We start from the raw sequence: 17910 nt of genomic DNA, 5'->3' as shown, positions 1-17910 counted from the left end.
TTTATTTTATTTATTTTATTTATTTTATTTATTTTATTTATTTTATTTATTTTATTTTATTTGTTTTATTTATTATTTTTTACAATTAGACAAAGACAAATACACAGAATAGACAAGAACCTGTAACCTTTACACAAAATCTAGAGAAAATGATAGGGCAGGGGATTATATCATCAATAGTACAGAGCAGCCAGCATTACAGGCAAAAACAGAGGCTGCCCCGTCTGTCAGGAAGGCCAAGGGTTAACAAAACAAAAGGAAAACTTTCCCTCCGAATCGCATACTTTCTACTATTTAGTATGGTAGAAAAAAGATTTAGTATGTCCCGATTCTTGTGGCCAGATTTAGGATGGTAAGAAAGACAAGATTTATAGTGTTGAAAACAGCATCCTATTTGGGGGATTCTGACCCATAATCCAGTGCAAACCTGAAGTGACATCACATCAACGGAGCCTCCATATGAAAACAAAAGGGGATGCGACAGATATGAAAGCAAGAGGCAAGATCAAGGCGCAATGTTATGATGAAATAAGAGAGTAAAGTATGTCCCAATCGTATGCCTACTGCATCCTAACTAGATTCTTTTTATCGTCGGATGTAGTATGTACAATAGAAAAAAGAAAGAGTATGCGAATCGGAACGCAGGGTTAGATTGGAGTAGGATTGCCTAAACATAAGTCAGTATCTCTTAACATAAGTACCATCTCTTCTCCTCTGCCTACCCCTAGTTCACCCACCAACCCAACTTTACATGACATTTTTGTTTGTTTATTGTTTTGTTTTTGTAAAGCGCTCTGAGTGAGAGAAGAGCGCTATATAAATAAAATTTATTATTATTATTATTATTAGTATAGGAATAAAAAGTCTATATGAAATAAAACTAAACAGAAATACAAACGGCAGCAGAGCTTATGAATTAAAGGCATCATAGGAGATTATCTGCAATATGCACTTTTTAATATGTTGTGAAAAGTGCTTTTTACACCCCAACAGCAATAAATGACTTATGGGCAATGAAAAAGAAACGAAAAACCCCCAAATTCTGTACCTTCTATAAACCTGTTAAAATGCTGACCAATCGGAGACGATGGACCCGTATCTAAAGAACCAATCACAATCCTGCGCGTTCTCTCCCCTCTGTGTGCGAGCCTGAGCGCGTTCACGGAGGGCAGAGAAAGCGTTCGTGCCATATCGTAGTAGGCTACCTGGCAGTGGACTAGACCTAGTGGAAGTAGCATAACAAGCTTACACAATGGAACCTACACAGAAGTTACCAGAGGTGTGGACTCGAGTCACATGACTTGGACTCGAGTCATGAATTTGATGACTTGAGACTCGACTTGACAAAATGTAAAGAGACTTGCAACTTGACTTGGACTTTAACATCAATGACTCGTGACTTGAGCCTTTTGACTTGACAAGACTTGCTACTTTCCCCAAAACCCAAAGATTAAATAGTAGGCTATATTTTTAAGTAGGCTACTGCTCTGTATCTTTCATCATGTAGCCTAGTGTAGCGGAGGAAACTGGTGGATGTCGCCTACCGGTACCGCGCTGATCTGCTTATCACTGGTTTCACTTCAGAGGTGTCGGCCAGAACACCACTTAAGGCCAAAAACGTCAGACTATAAGCATGAGAAGAGGAGTATGGTTTTTCCGCTCTTTATTTTCCTTCTTTCACAGGCACAGCAGCATAGATCGCAGGAAAAGAGACACAGGCTTACATTCCGCTCGTGAGGAGACGTTAGAACAGCTGTTGCCACCTGCGAATCGCGGCCATCAATAACATCCATAAACTGTAACTTATAACAGCGATCGGGACTGCATGTACTCACTCACACACGGGTGATTCACATAAACACGTTTCAACTGTGTCGACTACTGCGGCAACATGCGCGCTCACACACCTGACCGAGAGAGAAGAGAAAAGGAACTTACTAGACAGACCCTCCGGCCGACTGACGTCACGGCCACTAACTGACAGCTATACTGTCATCCACACTGAACAAAACTCATCTCAACACTCTATAAGAAATAACAACACTGTAACCTATAAACTTTGGGGCCTTTTCTGCATGTAGCCTATGTGTGAGTGTTTGTATGTGTGAGTTAAATGTTAACAATCACTGGTAAACAGTGCAATTGGGAAGTGCAGCCAGCAGCGCTCGTGCACGGCTGTGTGTCGAGGGGTGGGGGAGGGAGTCCCGAGGGGAGAGGGAGGAGTTAAACGGAACTCCGAGGACAAGCTAATTTCAAATCATGCTAGCTCTCTCAGATCGTACAGTATAGCTTTAAGCAGTTCCTTCTTCCAACAATGACAAAATTAAATAATAAAACTATCCTGTGAACTGCGTTTGTTAAAGCCAACCCTTGTCTCTGTCCTCTCTGACGCGCGTCTTTCTCCCCTGTGTCTCTGCAGCATGTCAGCCAGCTCTCTGACGGTGTCCTCCAGCAGCAGCCGCGGCTCCCTGGCCTCCAGTCGGGGCTCTCTGGCGTCCAGCCGTGGTTCCCTGAGCTCCATCAGCTTCAGCGACATCTACGGCCTGCCTCAGTACGAGGGCACCGCCGAGCCTCTGGAGCCCCACCTCCGCTACCTGCTGTCCCCAGAGAACGTGTCCAGGGAGGGGGGCTGCATGTTCACGCCCGACCCCCTGTCCCAGAGCAAGAGCAAACGCTCCCACGACAACACGCCGCAGTCCCTGGCCTCCCTCTCCTCTCGCTCCTCTCTCTCCTCCCTGTCTCCGCCCAGCTCTCCCATGGACACGCCCTACCACTCTGCCCCTCAGGACTGTCCTCTCACCCAGATGACTGAGGAGTACATGGAGCAGGCTGGTAGAGGTCTGCTGGAGGGCATCCGGGCCCAGTCTCAACCCAGCTCACACACAGCCATGTTGGGCAGCGAGGACGCGCTCAGCACCGCCCCCACCACAGCACATCAGCTGGATAACAAGAGTAACACGGCCCAGGCCCAGGCAGGCAAGTCAACCACATCTATTTCGTTATTTATTGTAGGTTTATTGAGCAGGGACAATGCACACAAATAAAATTTTTTTTTAAATGTAAATGTAAAAATGTGCCTGAACTAGCCAGGAGGCTATTTTATCTGTTGTCCCTGGACTGGTGGTAATCAGATTCAGAATCCGAAATATTTTATTAATCCTCGGGAGGAAATTTGGTGCTGTACAACTGCTCCAATTTAGAATAGAAAGATTATGTAGAAAAAAATTATCAAATGTAAAGAATATGTGCTTAATGCCACAAGGTATAGCCTAACAATAAACACCTAACAATACAATAAAAGCTGATTATACTAATGCTTATGAACAGACAAACAATAACATTTTGTCAAGATCGACATGAGCACACACACACACACACACACACACAAGCACAAGCCCAAGCCCAACTGTCAGACCATCTGATCCTTGTCCCAACAATGAAGCCCTAGCTGAAGTTAAACTATGTGTGTTTTCCTCTTTAGGAGTGACTCTGAGGGGAAACAGTGCCAACAGAAGTGGCAGGAGAGCCAGGAGGGTGTCAGCAGGCGTGTCTGAGGACGCTCTGGCCACAGACAGTGGTGTGTTTGAGGCCTGGGGCAGAAGGTGAGAGCAGGTCCCCCACCCTCCCCCTCCACCCCAGCTTAATGCTAAAACATTAGCAGCAACACCATGAGAAACACCCAGCTCTCTGGAGCAACTGCACCCTCTAGTGAAGGAGGAGAAAAGTGCAACAACTAAAAAACACACGCCACTTCCAGCTTTAATGTCTTCTTCTCACCATGACAACATGAGCAGAATTCTAGCATTTTTAGAACTTGAAATGTTTTTAAAATCTGAATCATGTTAAAGATAGGTAGTAATATCACGCTCACACATATTTAGCTCATGCATCATACTGTCTGGATCATCTTTTAGGTGATGGATACGAAAAGGTTTGTTTCCAATCAAACAGGGTCGGTTTATTCTTCTTATTTATTTACATATTTTTTATTATTATTTATTTTTACACAATGAATCAAATTAACAGCAACCATGACAGCCACTTAACATAACAAATGAAAATTTTTGATATTTGATTTATTTATTTGCACACACTCAACACACTCAACAAATACATTAACACATGTAAAGATTAAAAGAGTATGTGCTGGAGAGGTCAGAAACCCGAATGGGCTTATCGAGTGACCTCTCCATGTTACATATAAACAAAAAAAAAAATTAAAAAAAAAAATATATATATATATAAAGAAAACAATTACCAAAACCAAGCAAACAAAAACAAAAAACATCAAGACCCACAAACAATCACAAACGAATAAACTGCATCATGTTGAACATGCATCAACAACAACCACGACTACAATAACACACACACACACACACACACACACACACACAACCAAAAACTCCTGTTTATTTTCTTGTTTTGTGGTTCCTCCAACAGGGCGGAGGAGTCCGATGAGATGTCGTACATGAAAGAGCTGACGTCTGTGTGCGAGCCCACCCAGATCCAACTGGGCCTGCTGTGAGTAAACAGTTAGTTAGTTAGTTAGTGTAGGGCTGTATGTGGCTGTCACTGTCACCCCTAACTCCATGCTCCGCTGCTTGTTCTTTCCATTTAAAAGGTGGGAGTCCAGTTGTCAGTCACTGCGACTACATCTGCTGCAGCTCAAGAACCTGAACAGGTCCACTGTGAGAGACGGCTATAAAGTGTGAGTACTTTCAGCTCCCATGATTAAAAGCAACAGTTTGACATTTTGAGAAATCTGCTTATTCCCCCTTCCTGTAGTGGAGTAGAATGATGCCACGCTCATGACTGAACGCTAAATATGCAGTGAGATGGTTAGCTTAGCTTAGCTTAGCACAAAGCCTGGAAATAGGGGCAACTAGTTAGTCTAGCTTTTTCTGTTTTTGCCAAGTTCAGATCATTTGGCAGACGTTTGTAACATTTGGGCAGTTCTGCTCAATAACAAAGTTGGCCATGTTCCACTTGATCTGCCGTTACTTGAGATGAAGTGCACATTAAGTTGGTTAGCTCTAATACAATTTGGTCAGAGTGACTGAGTAGTAAGAATCTGACGTGTGGGAACATTGCTCTGCTCGTGTCCAGGTATGTGAAGGTGCACTTGATTCCACTGGACGCCGGCAGGGCCTGTGCGTTTTACTGTTGTACGGCGCTGGAGCCACAGTCTCAGATGAGTTTCAACGAGGGCTTCCGCATTCCTGTCCCCGCAAGCGCCCTGGTGGTGTGTGCTCTGCAGCTGTCCGTCTGCTCGCTGGGAGCCCAAGCTCAGGAGGAACTGCTGGTGGGTCTGAAAGGCTGCTGGTCCCCCCCTGAAGCAAAGCAAACCATTACAGTGATGGTGGATTATTATGAATGAATGATGCAGCAGCTGCACTCATTGTGTTCCTTTTTATGAGGGGCTTGTTCAGACATGTTGTACAACACTGATGTGCTTATATATCTACATTAGAGTAACGTCACTCTCTGTGTTTCCTGCAGGGCACGGCCCAGGTCAGCCTGGCGGAGGTCGAAGGCAGTGCAGAGATGGTTTACCACTGGCTGAGGGTGCAGATGTTGAGCGGCACGGAGCAGAAGAGCCTCAGCCAGCGCAGGCTTCACGAGGGCCAGGAGGAGGAGCCAAGAACCAGAGCCATAGTAAACACATGTCTATCTATATGTTCAGTAATAAACACACAGGAGGAGCATCACAGGGCTGGGGGAGGAGTCTTTTACAGAAACATTTAAAGGGACTCACATCCATCGTGCAATTGAGAATTACAGCACTATCATACCATCCCGCCTCCCTCCAATGCCCCCACACCCTCGTTCCATGCTTGTATCACTGGTTTCACTTCAGAGGTGTCGGCCAGAACACCACTTATGGCCAAAGGCGTCAGACTATAAGCATGAGACTAGGAGAGGAGGAGTAGGGTTTTATCCGCTCTTTATTTTCCTTCTTTCACAGGCACAGTCGCATATAGATCGCGGGAAAAGAACAAAGGTTTAAACTCCGCTCGTGAGGAGACGTTACAACAGCTGTTGCGACCCGCGAATCGCATGCAAACTATATTATAACAGCGATCGGGACTGCATGTACATACTCACACACGGGTGATTCACATTTAAACTCAGACAAACACGTTTCCATGTGGAATGATCGCTTACTGCGGCAACGCTCACACATCTGACCGAGGGAGAAGAGAAAGGAAACTTACTAAATAGGCTCTCTGGCCGACTGACGTCACGGCCCTAACTGACTGCTATCCACACTGAACAAAACACATCTTAACACACTGTAAGAAATAACAACACTGTAACTTATGAACGTTGGGGCCTTTTCTACAATGGTCGCTACTCGCTACTGTCTGCCGTGGAATCAAAACAAACCCTCTTGTTGAGAATGCGCAATACAGAAGCAGACCGCAAACAGACAGGTCTGTCGGCCAATCAAATCGTTCGGTCCGAACGATTTGATTGGTTGAATTTTATATATATTTTTCATAATATTATGAGATTGAATTCATTGTTTGTTTTTACTCCTGGTGGGTCTGTTTTATATTTTAGAGTGTAATTACCTTATTAATACCATTTTAACCTAATCCAAAAAAAGTGTAAAAATGCACCAAAGGTAAGAGTCGCTTTAATGACAATCTCATAATGTAAATAAGTGTTACTCACAAATGAAATACATTTTTATTTTTTTTCGTTTAACCTCCTACGAGGATCTTTTAAATGTTTATGAAACAGTCTCACTTTCCCTCTGATCACACATGACCAGGTTGATTTCCTTGAAAATCTGAAGAGTTGGAACATCTCAAGTATTTTAGCGATGACTTGTCAGTACTAGAAAGACGAGGAGTTCTCAGAATAATCCACTAGCTTGCAGGATGAGATAACTTGTTTGCTGCGTTAAAGCATAAATCTTTCTGCGCTTCTGGGAGAAATTCCTCCTTGGTGCAGTTGTTGAGCAGCTTGTCGCCTACAGTGTGCAGGTGTGTAACATCGTTAAAGTTAGTCGCCGACAAGAATGTGCATCGCAAAACAAATATGTACCAACCGTCAGGGAGGAGGGCTGTGGGTTGTGTTATGTATGGTGTTTGACACTTTGATCTGTGACGTTACAGGACACTGTATGCAGTCTGCTGTCACGCGCCTCCACCACCTGCAGCCATCAGGAGGAGCGGGAGGCAGGGCACGAGAAGAAGGACGAGGCATCCGAGAGGTGACGCATTTTGCTTGAACCAAGTTGTGTCAGTCATGTCTCTCACTCTGCCTCCTTGTGTTAAAGTGTGAGTGTATGTGTGCAGGAGTTGGCAGGCGGAGTCGGTGGATAGCGGCTGCAGCAACAGCACGGCGTTCCCAGTTGCCTGCTCAGAGGGCCTGTGTGCAGAGGGCCTCTGTGTCACCACCGGAGGGCGCTGCCAGCAGACAACCAGCAAACTCAACACAGTCAAGGTGCAGTGTTTCAACCTCCATTCACACCACAAAGTGTCTGTGCACAGATCTACCACCACACCTGATAGTTTGCTTCCTTGGTTCGCACCAGATGCAAGAATGATACATTCTTTTGTTTTTCAAACGGTTGGGTTCTTTTTCGCACATATCATTTCCTCTGGTCAGATTCAGTTGGTGGAGACAACCAAAATGCAGTGGCATAAGCCATGTCAGAACAAGTAGCAATGAGGTAGTTATGTAAGAAACTACAGAAAGTAGATAGTTTTCCTCATCTCATAATGCCTAGCGTAGCTGGCTAGGGGACTGACTCAGTCCGCTCAAGTTCTCATCACAAACGGACCTCACCAGTGTTAGTTAGGAAGCGTACCGAGACCACCTCTTAAGCAGCGTCTCTGTACACTTGTCTGGTCCACTTTTGGTGCACAACCAAGTACGATTATTGTGTTCTCAACAAAGGTGAAAACAAACCTGAGTTTGTTTCAATTGGACCAAACACGGCAGGTGTAAAAGCGCCACTGATGTGTTGTTGCAGGTGGAGAAGGCCACCATGACTGAAGGCCCGTTCCCAGAGCCGGTGCGAGTCCGGCCCAAAGAGAGAGGGGGGCGCTGGGGGCACGCCTCGCCGTTCATGCGCGGCAGCACCATCGTCCGCTCTCAGACATTCTCACCTGGCGCTCGCAGTCAGTACGTCTGCAGGGTGAGTCTTTGCAATCCTATCAAATGAATGAACGGATGTTGAGCGCAGGCTGTTGTAAGCGGTGTTGACAGACATTTGTTGTAGTTAATATGAATATTTGAATTAAAATATTTTTACCTTGCAGTTATATCGCAGCGACAGTGACAGCTCAACTCTACCAAAGAAATCGCCCTTTGTCAGGAACACATTGGAAAGGAGAACGTTGCGATACAAGCAGGTGCGTGCATCCCATAAATCCTCCCCTGGATCTCACACATGCTCAGAATGCTTCAGTGTCTAGTGTCTGACCATGTGTTTGTGTGTAGCAGCAGTCGTACCGCTCGTCCCTGGCCGAGCAGCCGACCCGTACCTCCCTGGACCTGGAGCTGGACCTCCAGGCCTGCAGGACGCGTCAGAGGCAGCTGCTGGAGGAGCTGAGCGCCCTGAGGGAGCTGAAGCTACGGCTAGAAGAACCACAAGCCAGGGAGGAGACGGAGCTGCCCCACTGGGCCCTGAGGGACGAGCGCTTCCGCTGCCTGCTCAGAGAGGCCCAGAGACAGGCGAGTGATACACTTACAGTAGGAGCCTGACGTCTTTTTTACAACACTCAGCCTGTTCCATTTGGTTAGCTGACTGCTGTTGGCCTTTGTTGCTCACAGGCCGGCCAAAGCAAGCAGGAGCAGCGTCAGGAGGAGGCAGCAGAGAGGAGGCTGAGGAAAGCTTCCAAAGAGGTTCTGCAGATGAGGGGCCAGAGCCAGAAGGAGCCCCTGCCTGTGCAGACATTCAGGTTGGGATGGGCTTGTTGGTTTATTTGTAACATGATGCGATTTTGCCTTGCTCTCATAGCCAAGGCAAGTTTGTTTATACAGTATAAAGCACATCTCATACACAGAGGCAATTCAAAGTGCCTTACATGACATATTTACAAAGAAAAATGATGGATAACAGAGGGAGAGAACATGGACCATGGATGTACATGAAGAATAAAAGAGCCTTAAAGTCACAATGCAAAGAGAAAGAAATCAAATGACTTTGTAACAGCGGAGGACATTTTGTAAGGTTGTGAAGCCATAAACTACGGTCTCACTTTGAAGCTTTATCAATACAATTGATGAAATCAGCTAAAAGCAGAAGTGAACATTAAGGTCTTTAGTTTAGTTTGAAAGGTAGAACCAGTTTGAGCTGATCTAATACTGTATCTTCAGGAAGTTTATTCTAGGTTAGGGCAGAAAAATAGCTGACCTAAGACCTTTTGTGGGTTCGTAGGATGGAATCGAGGTCGGAGATGTATTTTGGTCCTAGGTCATTGAGTGATTTATTGACGGCCTAAAACATATATTGAAGTCAATTCTGTGGCAGACTAGTATCCAGTGTAGACATTTGAGCATACAAAAAAAATACTTTTCTTCCTATCAATTCTTTCCTCTTTAACACCTTTATTGGCACGTTGCTGTATTCCTAGGCAAGTTACAACCTGAAATACAATGGAACAGTGTTCAGCATTTGGCAGGACTGTCTGATGTGTGGGTGGACAAAATAAAGTAAAAAAAACAGGGACAGGTTGCTCCATAGAGGTCAAACCCTACAAGCTACCTGTAAATGAGAAAGATTTTGATAGAGAAACACACAAGTCCAAAATCAGTGAATATCTCCTCATGATCTACAACCTTTCTGTACTGGGCTCTGTAAACGCGCATATCGCTAGATACGGTACTAACTAGCTTTGTTTACATACCAGTTTACAGAGCATAGGCTGTGTACTCACACTGGTTTATATTGGGAGCACCGCACACAGTACAACAAGCTAGAGGATCGTGAGGAGATATTCACTGATTTTGACAGGCCTTCTCCAGAATCACTGACTCCACCTTTTTTTAAGACAACTTATTCAGAGAATTGTATGAATGAAATATTTGTGGTCACCAGAGCTGGACAACAGGCTTTTATCCTACAAAAAGTATCAAAACGTCTTTTTTTTCTTTCTTTCCTTTTGTCCACAGAGAGAAGATGGCTTTTTTCACTAGACCAAGGTTCAACATACCTCCTTTGCCAGCGGACGATGTATGAGAGCTTGCCCCTCTGTATTATGTGACTAAACATGAAGTATTGTCTAATTTTCTGAGCTCATGAAGTACAAAGTTGTTCCTTTCCCAAGGACACCAGGCAGGGTGACACGCGGATGATGTTGAAGATTAGAAGGTTTCACATTTTCAGAAGTGTTTGTGCGGCTATTATAATCACCAACACAACCAGACACAGTTATCACTTCCTCTCCCGGGGGAAAGGTAACGGTATCTTTGCTCCTGTGTGAGTTACTTCTGTTGTCTGTGCTTACAAAACAAAGGCTGGAAGACGGGAACAAAAAGTCGTTTTGGACAAACTCACTGTACTGTAACTTATTTTATAGTACTTTTCCTTGAAGGAAATAAAAAAAAAAACAAGAAACGCTTCCTGCTTTTTAAGTGTATTATGTAGCTTTGAACAAATAGCACTTCAATGTTTTTACATACAGTTAAAAACAGAACTATTGTCTGATTTTTGTTTTTCCTGTTCCCTAATTCTTAAGAGTTATTTACATCAAATGTCACTTTGTAATCCACTTTTATTACAGATGTCATTGTCCTTTTTGTTTGTTATGTTATTAAACTTAATATTATTTCATGTACTTTTCAATATATGGATGAATATATGAAACACTGTATTCAGATTTTTTATGATGTCTGTATGAACATCTGCAGTGTTACCTCTTGTGAAGATAAAAAGCATTAAACCACGTCTTGACGCTCGGCTCTCTTTTCACAGATTCAGGAATTGATAAATACATTTATTTCACCGCCGCTGGGATGAACAACACATCACATTCTGCACACACAAAAAAAAAATCTTAAAATGTGTCATTGTTACCACAGACAGGTTGCTTTGACCCATTTGAGTCTGAACTTGCCGATTCTTAAGAAGCCCTACCACACACCAGTCAGCTGTGTCAGCGACTTATCTCCAATTCAACATCCTGTCTCACACTTTGCACACACGACGGGGGAGAGGCAAAAAAAAAAGTGCTGTCAGGCTGAATTCCTCCAGAGTCAAAATGGAACTATTTTTTTTGGAGAACTACAAACACAAAGCACTACTTGAGAACTAAAATGTAATGCTTCACGCCCCTAACGGAAAAAATGCTGCTTGCCAATTAGAATGCTCTCACTGACCTGCAGGCTAAAAACCAGGCCCATGTCTCTGCATGTCTGTGGTTACCTGTCAAGTTCAAGGCCATGCTTTCACAACCACTGATATGTCTGTTTGTGAAGCAGGCCAACACGAACAGCCAGAACTTCTCCATCCATTTGAATTAGCAGACAATTTTTGTTTTGCAATGAATACACTCACAATGATTCCAGTGCACAATACACATAACAAAATGTAACATCAACTTCTGTCTGAGGTGTTTGATCATCTTATCGACCGCCATGCACGTTTTAGCCCATTTACAGTTTCACTCCTATCAAGCTTTCTGGTTGTTTGAGTGGTTTTAAGTTAGGTCATCTGTCAGACAACATCACAACAGTGGCTGGTGATCTTGTAGTAAAAGGGCTAACGTGCAAAAACAGCGTGATACAGAATGTAAGTACCTTCTTTACCAGTTAAAAAAAACTAGTTTCAAATTAAACAAATATATAGCCTATATATTCTTTGCAGTAACTGCAACAGCCAATGACGTTCCCTTTAAGCCATTGTTCTTCTACTTAAGACAGAATGACTCCATCCAGGTGAGCAGCTGTTTCTTTATCAAGTAGACACTGCACTGAGAAAGATAATCTAGCGGACGCAGCGTGTACGGGGAGAGAATGTCTGCCACTGTTTGCTTCTCATAAATGAACAATGGCTGGTCCGTTCTGCAAATAAGCCGTCGTCAGGATGTTCACCATCATCACATCTGTCAAATATTTTATCATATAACACGTGCATGTGTAAGTTGTAACAACAAACGAAAATATTCCAATTATGAGGATGTCTGTTAGAATTCCAAGAAGCGTTCATTTGAAACAATGCTTTTAAAGAAGTAAACAGTAGGCCTACGTACAGGCTGTGAGAGTAATTGGAGTAGCACCAGTAAACATTACTCACGCTGTTGTAGCAGGTGGGACATGCCGTAAAACAATCGGAGCTTGATGCACGTTGACCAGCAGCAGAGTCCATCCCCTTTGCCTCCAGTTCACACCAGTAAACACCTGCACTGTTTGTGTGCATTACGAGGAGTTTAAAAAAGGAACACTTAAGCTTAACACATCCCAGGCGAAAAAGCACCCTTAACATCACAAAACAATTTACACTGGGGGTCCAACCATCAAAACCTCTTCCTGCATGAAAGTCCTTCTCCAAAAAAAGGTTTCAGTCCAAGTGTGTGTCTTGAGGTCAGTGGTGTGTGTCTCTCTATATGGGGATGGAAACAATGGTGGGTAGTTCCCCGATAGGAGGCGGATTGTACTTCTCCACCCTCATCAGTCGCCGCAGAATGTCGTCCCGATCGCGCGGCCATCCGTAAACGTGCGTGTTCTGAAGCCAGTTTGGCACGTGACACTGTGATCACGAAAACACACACAGACACACACACACACACACACACACAGAGAGCAGGTTTAATTAGGTTGTAAAGTGCTGATGTAGATGTGACAATGTACAGTAGTGTGTACGGTATGCGTTTCCCAGAAGGAGTTAAATAATTACACATTCAAAGCATGCAACCAACCTTCTTAGCCCCGGGGAAGACGATGGGAATGAACCTGAAATTCTTGCTTCCGTTCTGGATGAACTCATTCTGGAGCTAAAACGTCGACAGAAGACAGAAAAGATTCAAACGATTTAAAAGTCTGCGATTCTGGAGAATTCTTGGGTCAAAATCAGATGTGTTTGAATCAGTGAATATGTCCTCACGATTCAACAACCTGACCAACTGTGTGTGTGTGTGTGTGCACTGAAAAAAAGCGCTCTCCAGAATCACTGACTCCAGAGTGCATGTTTCAGCCATGGCCCCGGACCTGTTTGTGTATGTAGACGGTGTTGAAGGTCCTCTCATCGTTCTGCATGGTGCCGGGGGAAGCCGTCACTGTCTCATAGTACTTGGGACTGATGATGATGATGATCAGGTATTCTTTCTGGATGAGGGGGCGGACACAACCATGTTTCATCCCTGTGCTGCTGTTGACTTGCTTTATAAAAACATGCTTCACTCTTGCAGAAGGAAAAAAACAGCTCAAAACGTTGCGACGGTGCAGAGTTTATTTAAAAAGGAGTTTTCACCTACTTAAAAAAAAGGCAGACATTTTTATTAAATTAAAAACATATGTGGTTATTTTAAGAGAGTGGAAGTCGACTTCTCCTCCCTGCTATAAGAAGTGGCTGAATGATATAATAGCATGTTTGTATCTTGAAGAAATTCGGTTTAATTTGGCTAACTCCCATTCTAAATTTAAAAATATTTGGGGCCCCTTCATTGACCACATTAAGAGAGAAAGTACTGTGTGAGCGCTGGCTGTCTGTGTTATTTTCTTTCGTATTCTGTCTTTTGTATGTTCCTGTCTCTCTGTGTTGTGTTAGAAAATGTGTTTTAAAAAACTTGTATACATAAAATATATTAAAAAAAATCGGACCCCCCAACAAGGTACAGGGTCCCTCCAATAGTATCCCAAAATCCTGTGGGAAACACTGACTTCCTTAATATGTTTTTGCCATTTATTGTATGTGGAAAAGTCAGTGTACCTGACTGGATATGGACGAGTGGGGGGCCCTTTAAGAGTTTGTGTCCAGGGGCCCATTATCTCATAATCCTTCTAGGTATGTACGGTATGCGTTTCCTAGAAGAAGTTACATAATTACACATTCAAAGCATGCAACCAACCTTCTTAGCACCGGGGAAGACGATGGGAATGAACCTGAAAGGCAGACATTTGTATTAAATTAAAAACATATGTGGTTGTTCTTACCTCACTGAGGTACCGCTCCATGAAGTCTATCTTGCTTATACTCCTGAACTGCTGCTCAAAAATATCAATCTGAAACAAATATACAGTTTATTACACAAATTACACCCGACAGGCAGGAATACAGGAGTCAAAATCTTTTGTAACAACAAAATGCAACCAGGAGCAGAGCTTTCTGAAGTTAGCCAGTTATTGCAATAGGCTTTCTAGGTCATTTTAATTTTTTGTGGTAAAATAAACCAATCAAATGCTTTCACAGAGTTGGCTGAAAACCGGACACCTATTGTGGCTGCACCTCAGCTTTTCTGGAGCTCTTTGTCTGTAGTGTAGCACAGGCCCTATTCCACAGCATTACATACATGTGTGTCAAAGCCGTTGTGTCGCAGCAGAGCCACAAAGTTGATGATCTCGTTGACGTGCTTGTCGTTGTCCGCTTCGTAAGTGACAAAGACTTTCCCTGTGGAGAAGAACAAATACTTAATGAAACGTTAGGTGTTCAAGCAGCCTGCTCATTACTGTGATTATGTGTTCAACACTTACTCTGCTCCAGAGACAGTGATGTGCTGTAAGGAGGCTGCTTCTCTTTGACTGGACAGTTGTGGCCCCTGCATGGAGGTTCAAAATCATTTTGAAGCACAATTACAAACACGCAACACCAGTTGAGAGGCTCAAATATTATGTCCAGGATTCTCACACACACACTCACATGTCTGCGTATCCGGGTCCAGGTAGTCTGCAGTCACCGGGATCTTAAGCAGTAAAGACAAAATAAATAAATAAATAAACAGCAAAATATTGTGATATCTCTATCGTATCGTCAGCTCCAAAAATCGATGATTTGAAGAAGAAAAAATGCCTCTGACACTTTAGCCGTTACTGTGTCAGGGTGCATACACAGCAGACTTACAGTACTGGCCGTGAACTTGTTGGTAATGAGGCCAGGGGTGTTTGCTGGCCACCGGCCCCCTGATGAAGGCGTCGGCGGGCCGCTGGGCGCAGCAGGCGGCTCCCTGTGGAGAGCATGTGTACGGAGACAGAGTGTGGTGGTAGAGGTTGGCTGACGGCGGGTTGGAGCACAGGGAGAAGGGCTGCTCTAAGCTGCTCATGCTGGGGCTGTGTCTGCCTGGGAGGGACTTGCACTCTGACAGGCAGCTATCTCTAGAGTAGCCCGAGTAATCCTTGTGGCTTGGACAGGACGGCAGGCTGTTGGGATACCCCGACCCGCTGCTGGCAAAGCTGGGGTGGAGCCAGCTGCCGTTGGCCTGGCTGGGGAAGGGCGTGGGCTGACTGTAGCCCACCGGTAGGCTGCCGGGAGGCTGGTACACGCAGTAGCTGGGCTCGGGCGGTGGGAGAGCGTGTTTATGTCCATGCTGCTCTCTGCCCGGCCTGGGGCTATAGAACAGGGAGTCATTATCAGTGTAGGGGCCGTGCTCTGGATGTCTGCGCTGGTCCTCTGGCTCAGGGCTGCAGTCAGGCTTGTGGACAGCGCTGGCTTCTCTCTCCTCCGTGCTCATGGTCTCGTCGTCCTCTTCAGGCGTGTTGTGGTGACTGTTGAGGTACCGGCTCAGCTGGCTGAAGTGACTGGCACAAGAAACACATTCCATTCAATTCAATTAAAAAGGTGGAGTCAGTGATTCTGGAGAACGCTTATTGTCAAAATGACAGCGTTAATACACAGCCTAGACTCTGTCAACAGGCATATTGCTAGCAAATGTGGACCCGCTTTGTTTTACACACCAGTTTACAGAGTCTACGCTCTGTATTAATACTTGCACATATTGTAAATAATGTTCTTCATATTACACATTTCAATAATTTACTTTTTCTATACTGTTCTGTTTTGCCTTGCACACTATTTAGAATTGTTGTATTTCATAAATTAGGCCTACTCATTTCTTCTTATCTTATAAATTATATCTTATATTGCATTGTTCAGAGAGAAACAACATTTCGATTCCCCTGTATGTCTGGCACAGAGTGACTTTGAAGATTCTTTATTTTTTCAGCGCACATAAGGCACTTCACTGATGAACAAAAAGTTATCTTGAGGGCAACCCTTGATCAAGCCCAATCACAGCCAGGTGGAAACAATGTATCTCTCTTCCAGTGCTTTTTTGGCGGGTAACCGTGTGCTCTGCTTTCTTATCACGGTGAGAGATCTACAGTGGCCTCCTGAAACAACATCCGTAACATCCCTTTACTCAAAGACGCTTCTAAACACACCAGCAGAGAGGCCGTTGGTTGGTCGTCTGACAGCGTAGTAAGCTACTCACCTATTTGGTGCTGAAGCCGAGTGGATTGAAGTGGGCAGCATCACTGCCTCTCCCTCCTGACATCCATGTGTGTCTGGATAAGGCTGATATGCTGTCGGATTTAATGTAACAGCAGCTTCAGTTTTCCTTATTGCATAGGCCTATATGAGCATGAAGAGCAGTTGTGTTTATAGAGATTCATAAGCTTTTTATTTATTTTTTTAATAATCAGCCCACGCTCCAGTTGATGTCTTGATGATTGTCATGTGAGCACATTTAGTAGACTATATGACAAAGTGTCTCCCACACAGCGGACTTTTCTCTAAACGTCTTGTGGTTTAATACTCAGGAGAAGAAAACAAAAAGAAATATAACCAACCTGCATGTGGGAATAAGTCAATGATATCTCTCTCGCCAACTGACACAATCCTCACATGGAAAATCTCAACCACAAAACTTAAAAAATATTTAAATTTAAAAAATAAATAAAGTGTCTTTGGACTTCTGAGTAATGACACGCTTGATATTTCCCAGCCGACAGCCCCCTCAACCTGCTTACTTTTCTAGGCCTGGTTTATAACATTTCCCGCTGACATCACTCATAGACACAGACTGTACACATGTACACACACACACACACACACACACCAATTATTCCAAAATGTGTGATTTTACTCCTATTCTCGGTGAAATGGTGGGGAAGTTAGCCTAATTAACGACTGTAAAACCTCAACTCAGATGGGTTCACCTTCCAGTAGCCCTACCCTAGTTCTCGCTAGAATTATATCACTCACTCTGTTCCTTGCACTTTCCATTGAAGCTGACCCAGATATTTCCCCCGTGCTGACTTCAGTCACATTAACCCACAGGTGAGGAAGCACACTTTACAGACTAAGGCTACTTGAGTTTCACAGACATGCATAAAGTGTAGCATAGCCTACGCGAAATTCTACTGACGGCATCTTTTCGCCATGTTATCGCGAAGTTTAAGTGTAAACTTGCTAGAAAATGCTCAGTTACACAAAAAGTTTAATGACCACAGCTAGATATGCAAAAATAAAACGCTTTTATTAAACCTCATAAACAAAAGGTATGTGAAAACCAACAGGTAACGTGTAACTTACCGTCGCTGCTATTAAAGTTCACGAGCTCCCCCAGGTAGCCCTACGTCAGCCACCTTCCTGGTAAACAGACGCGACGACGTTCACTTCAGTGTAGACCATTGATAGTAATAATCGGTATACATGTAGGCCTATAGCTGTCCCTTGACGTGCTTTCTGCGACTCTGATGAAAAAAAATTATGCAACTGGGTGACTGAGGTGTGTACATTGACGGTGAGGAGCGCCGCCCTCCTGTCAAACTCCACCTTTTACACAGCACGAGTGAGTTTGTGTTTCACTTGCCCTACACACACACTCACACACACACGATTTTATAGCTCTTGATTTATGACACAAACACAGTAGCCTATTTATAGCTCTTGATTTATGACAAAAACACTCACACGCACACAGATGATTATATAGCTCTGAATTTATGACAGAAACC

At 44.0% G+C, this 17910-nt stretch overlaps 2 protein-coding genes across 4 annotated transcripts in view; one reads left to right on the top strand and one right to left on the bottom strand.

Annotated features, from left to right (window-relative positions):
• Positions 1 to 10775, top strand: part of wwc3 (WWC family member 3) — a 41260-nt gene extending 30485 nt beyond the window's left edge. Inside the window, exons 11-23 of one of the 2 annotated variants that reach the window (XM_080032613.1) lie at positions 2420 to 2976; positions 3482 to 3602; positions 4444 to 4524; positions 4625 to 4711; positions 5110 to 5305; positions 5503 to 5658; positions 7128 to 7225; positions 7311 to 7458; positions 7991 to 8155; positions 8280 to 8372; positions 8464 to 8694; positions 8794 to 8921; positions 10135 to 10775. In XM_080032613.1, the coding sequence (XP_079888739.1) occupies positions 2420 to 2976; positions 3482 to 3602; positions 4444 to 4524; positions 4625 to 4711; positions 5110 to 5305; positions 5503 to 5658; positions 7128 to 7225; positions 7311 to 7458; positions 7991 to 8155; positions 8280 to 8372; positions 8464 to 8694; positions 8794 to 8921; positions 10135 to 10201 (2128 nt within the window). In that variant the 3' untranslated portion in view covers positions 10202 to 10775. Of the gene's footprint in view, positions 1 to 2419; positions 2977 to 3481; positions 3603 to 4443; positions 4525 to 4624; positions 4712 to 5109; positions 5306 to 5502; positions 5659 to 7127; positions 7226 to 7310; positions 7459 to 7990; positions 8156 to 8279; positions 8373 to 8460; positions 8695 to 8793; positions 8922 to 10134 lie in introns of both variants that reach the window. The other variant, XM_080032612.1, reaches the window with a different exon arrangement.
• A 148-nt stretch (positions 10776 to 10923) lies between these two features.
• Positions 10924 to 17637, bottom strand: traf3ip2l (TRAF3 interacting protein 2-like). Of its 2 annotated transcripts, none has more exons than XM_080032615.1 (10): positions 17486 to 17637; positions 16383 to 16522; positions 15017 to 15690; positions 14816 to 14858; positions 14650 to 14714; positions 14469 to 14566; positions 14113 to 14181; positions 13168 to 13284; positions 12879 to 12953; positions 10924 to 12709 (listed from the first exon to the last, which is right to left on the bottom strand). In XM_080032615.1, the coding sequence occupies exons 2-10, from the start codon at positions 16421 to 16423 to the stop codon at positions 12563 to 12565; spliced, it is 1329 nt and encodes a 442-aa protein (XP_079888741.1). In that variant the 5' UTR covers positions 16424 to 16522; positions 17486 to 17637; the 3' UTR covers positions 10924 to 12562. The 2 variants fall into 2 exon arrangements, with proteins under 2 accessions (XP_079888741.1, XP_079888740.1); XM_080032614.1 differs by having other exon boundaries at positions 16383 to 16473.
• Positions 17638 to 17910: the final 273 nt, after the last annotated feature.

The sequence above is a fragment of the Ammodytes marinus genome, assembly GCF_949987685.1.
Source record: "Ammodytes marinus genome assembly, chromosome: 8".
NCBI classification, from domain to species: domain Eukaryota; kingdom Metazoa; phylum Chordata; class Actinopteri; order Uranoscopiformes; family Ammodytidae; genus Ammodytes; species Ammodytes marinus.
Note: the sequence above shows the minus strand (reverse complement) of the source record. Positions and strands in the feature narration are given on the sequence as shown.

What these genes read in the sequence shown, in the direction of transcription:
- traf3ip2l (XM_080032615.1), bottom strand. Translation starts at nt 16,423, where the DNA reads ATGCTGCCCACTTCAATCCACTCGGCTTCAGCACCAAATAG. An exon ending in TCGGCTTCAGCACCAAATAG is followed by an intron (nt 15,691 to 16,382) that starts GTGAGTAGCTTA and finishes TTCTTGTGCCAG; the next exon opens with TCACTTCAGCCAGCTGAGCC. An exon ending in ATCACTGTCTCTGGAGCAGA is followed by an intron (nt 14,567 to 14,649) that starts GTAAGTGTTGAA and finishes TCTTCTCCACAG; the next exon opens with GGAAAGTCTTTGTCACTTAC.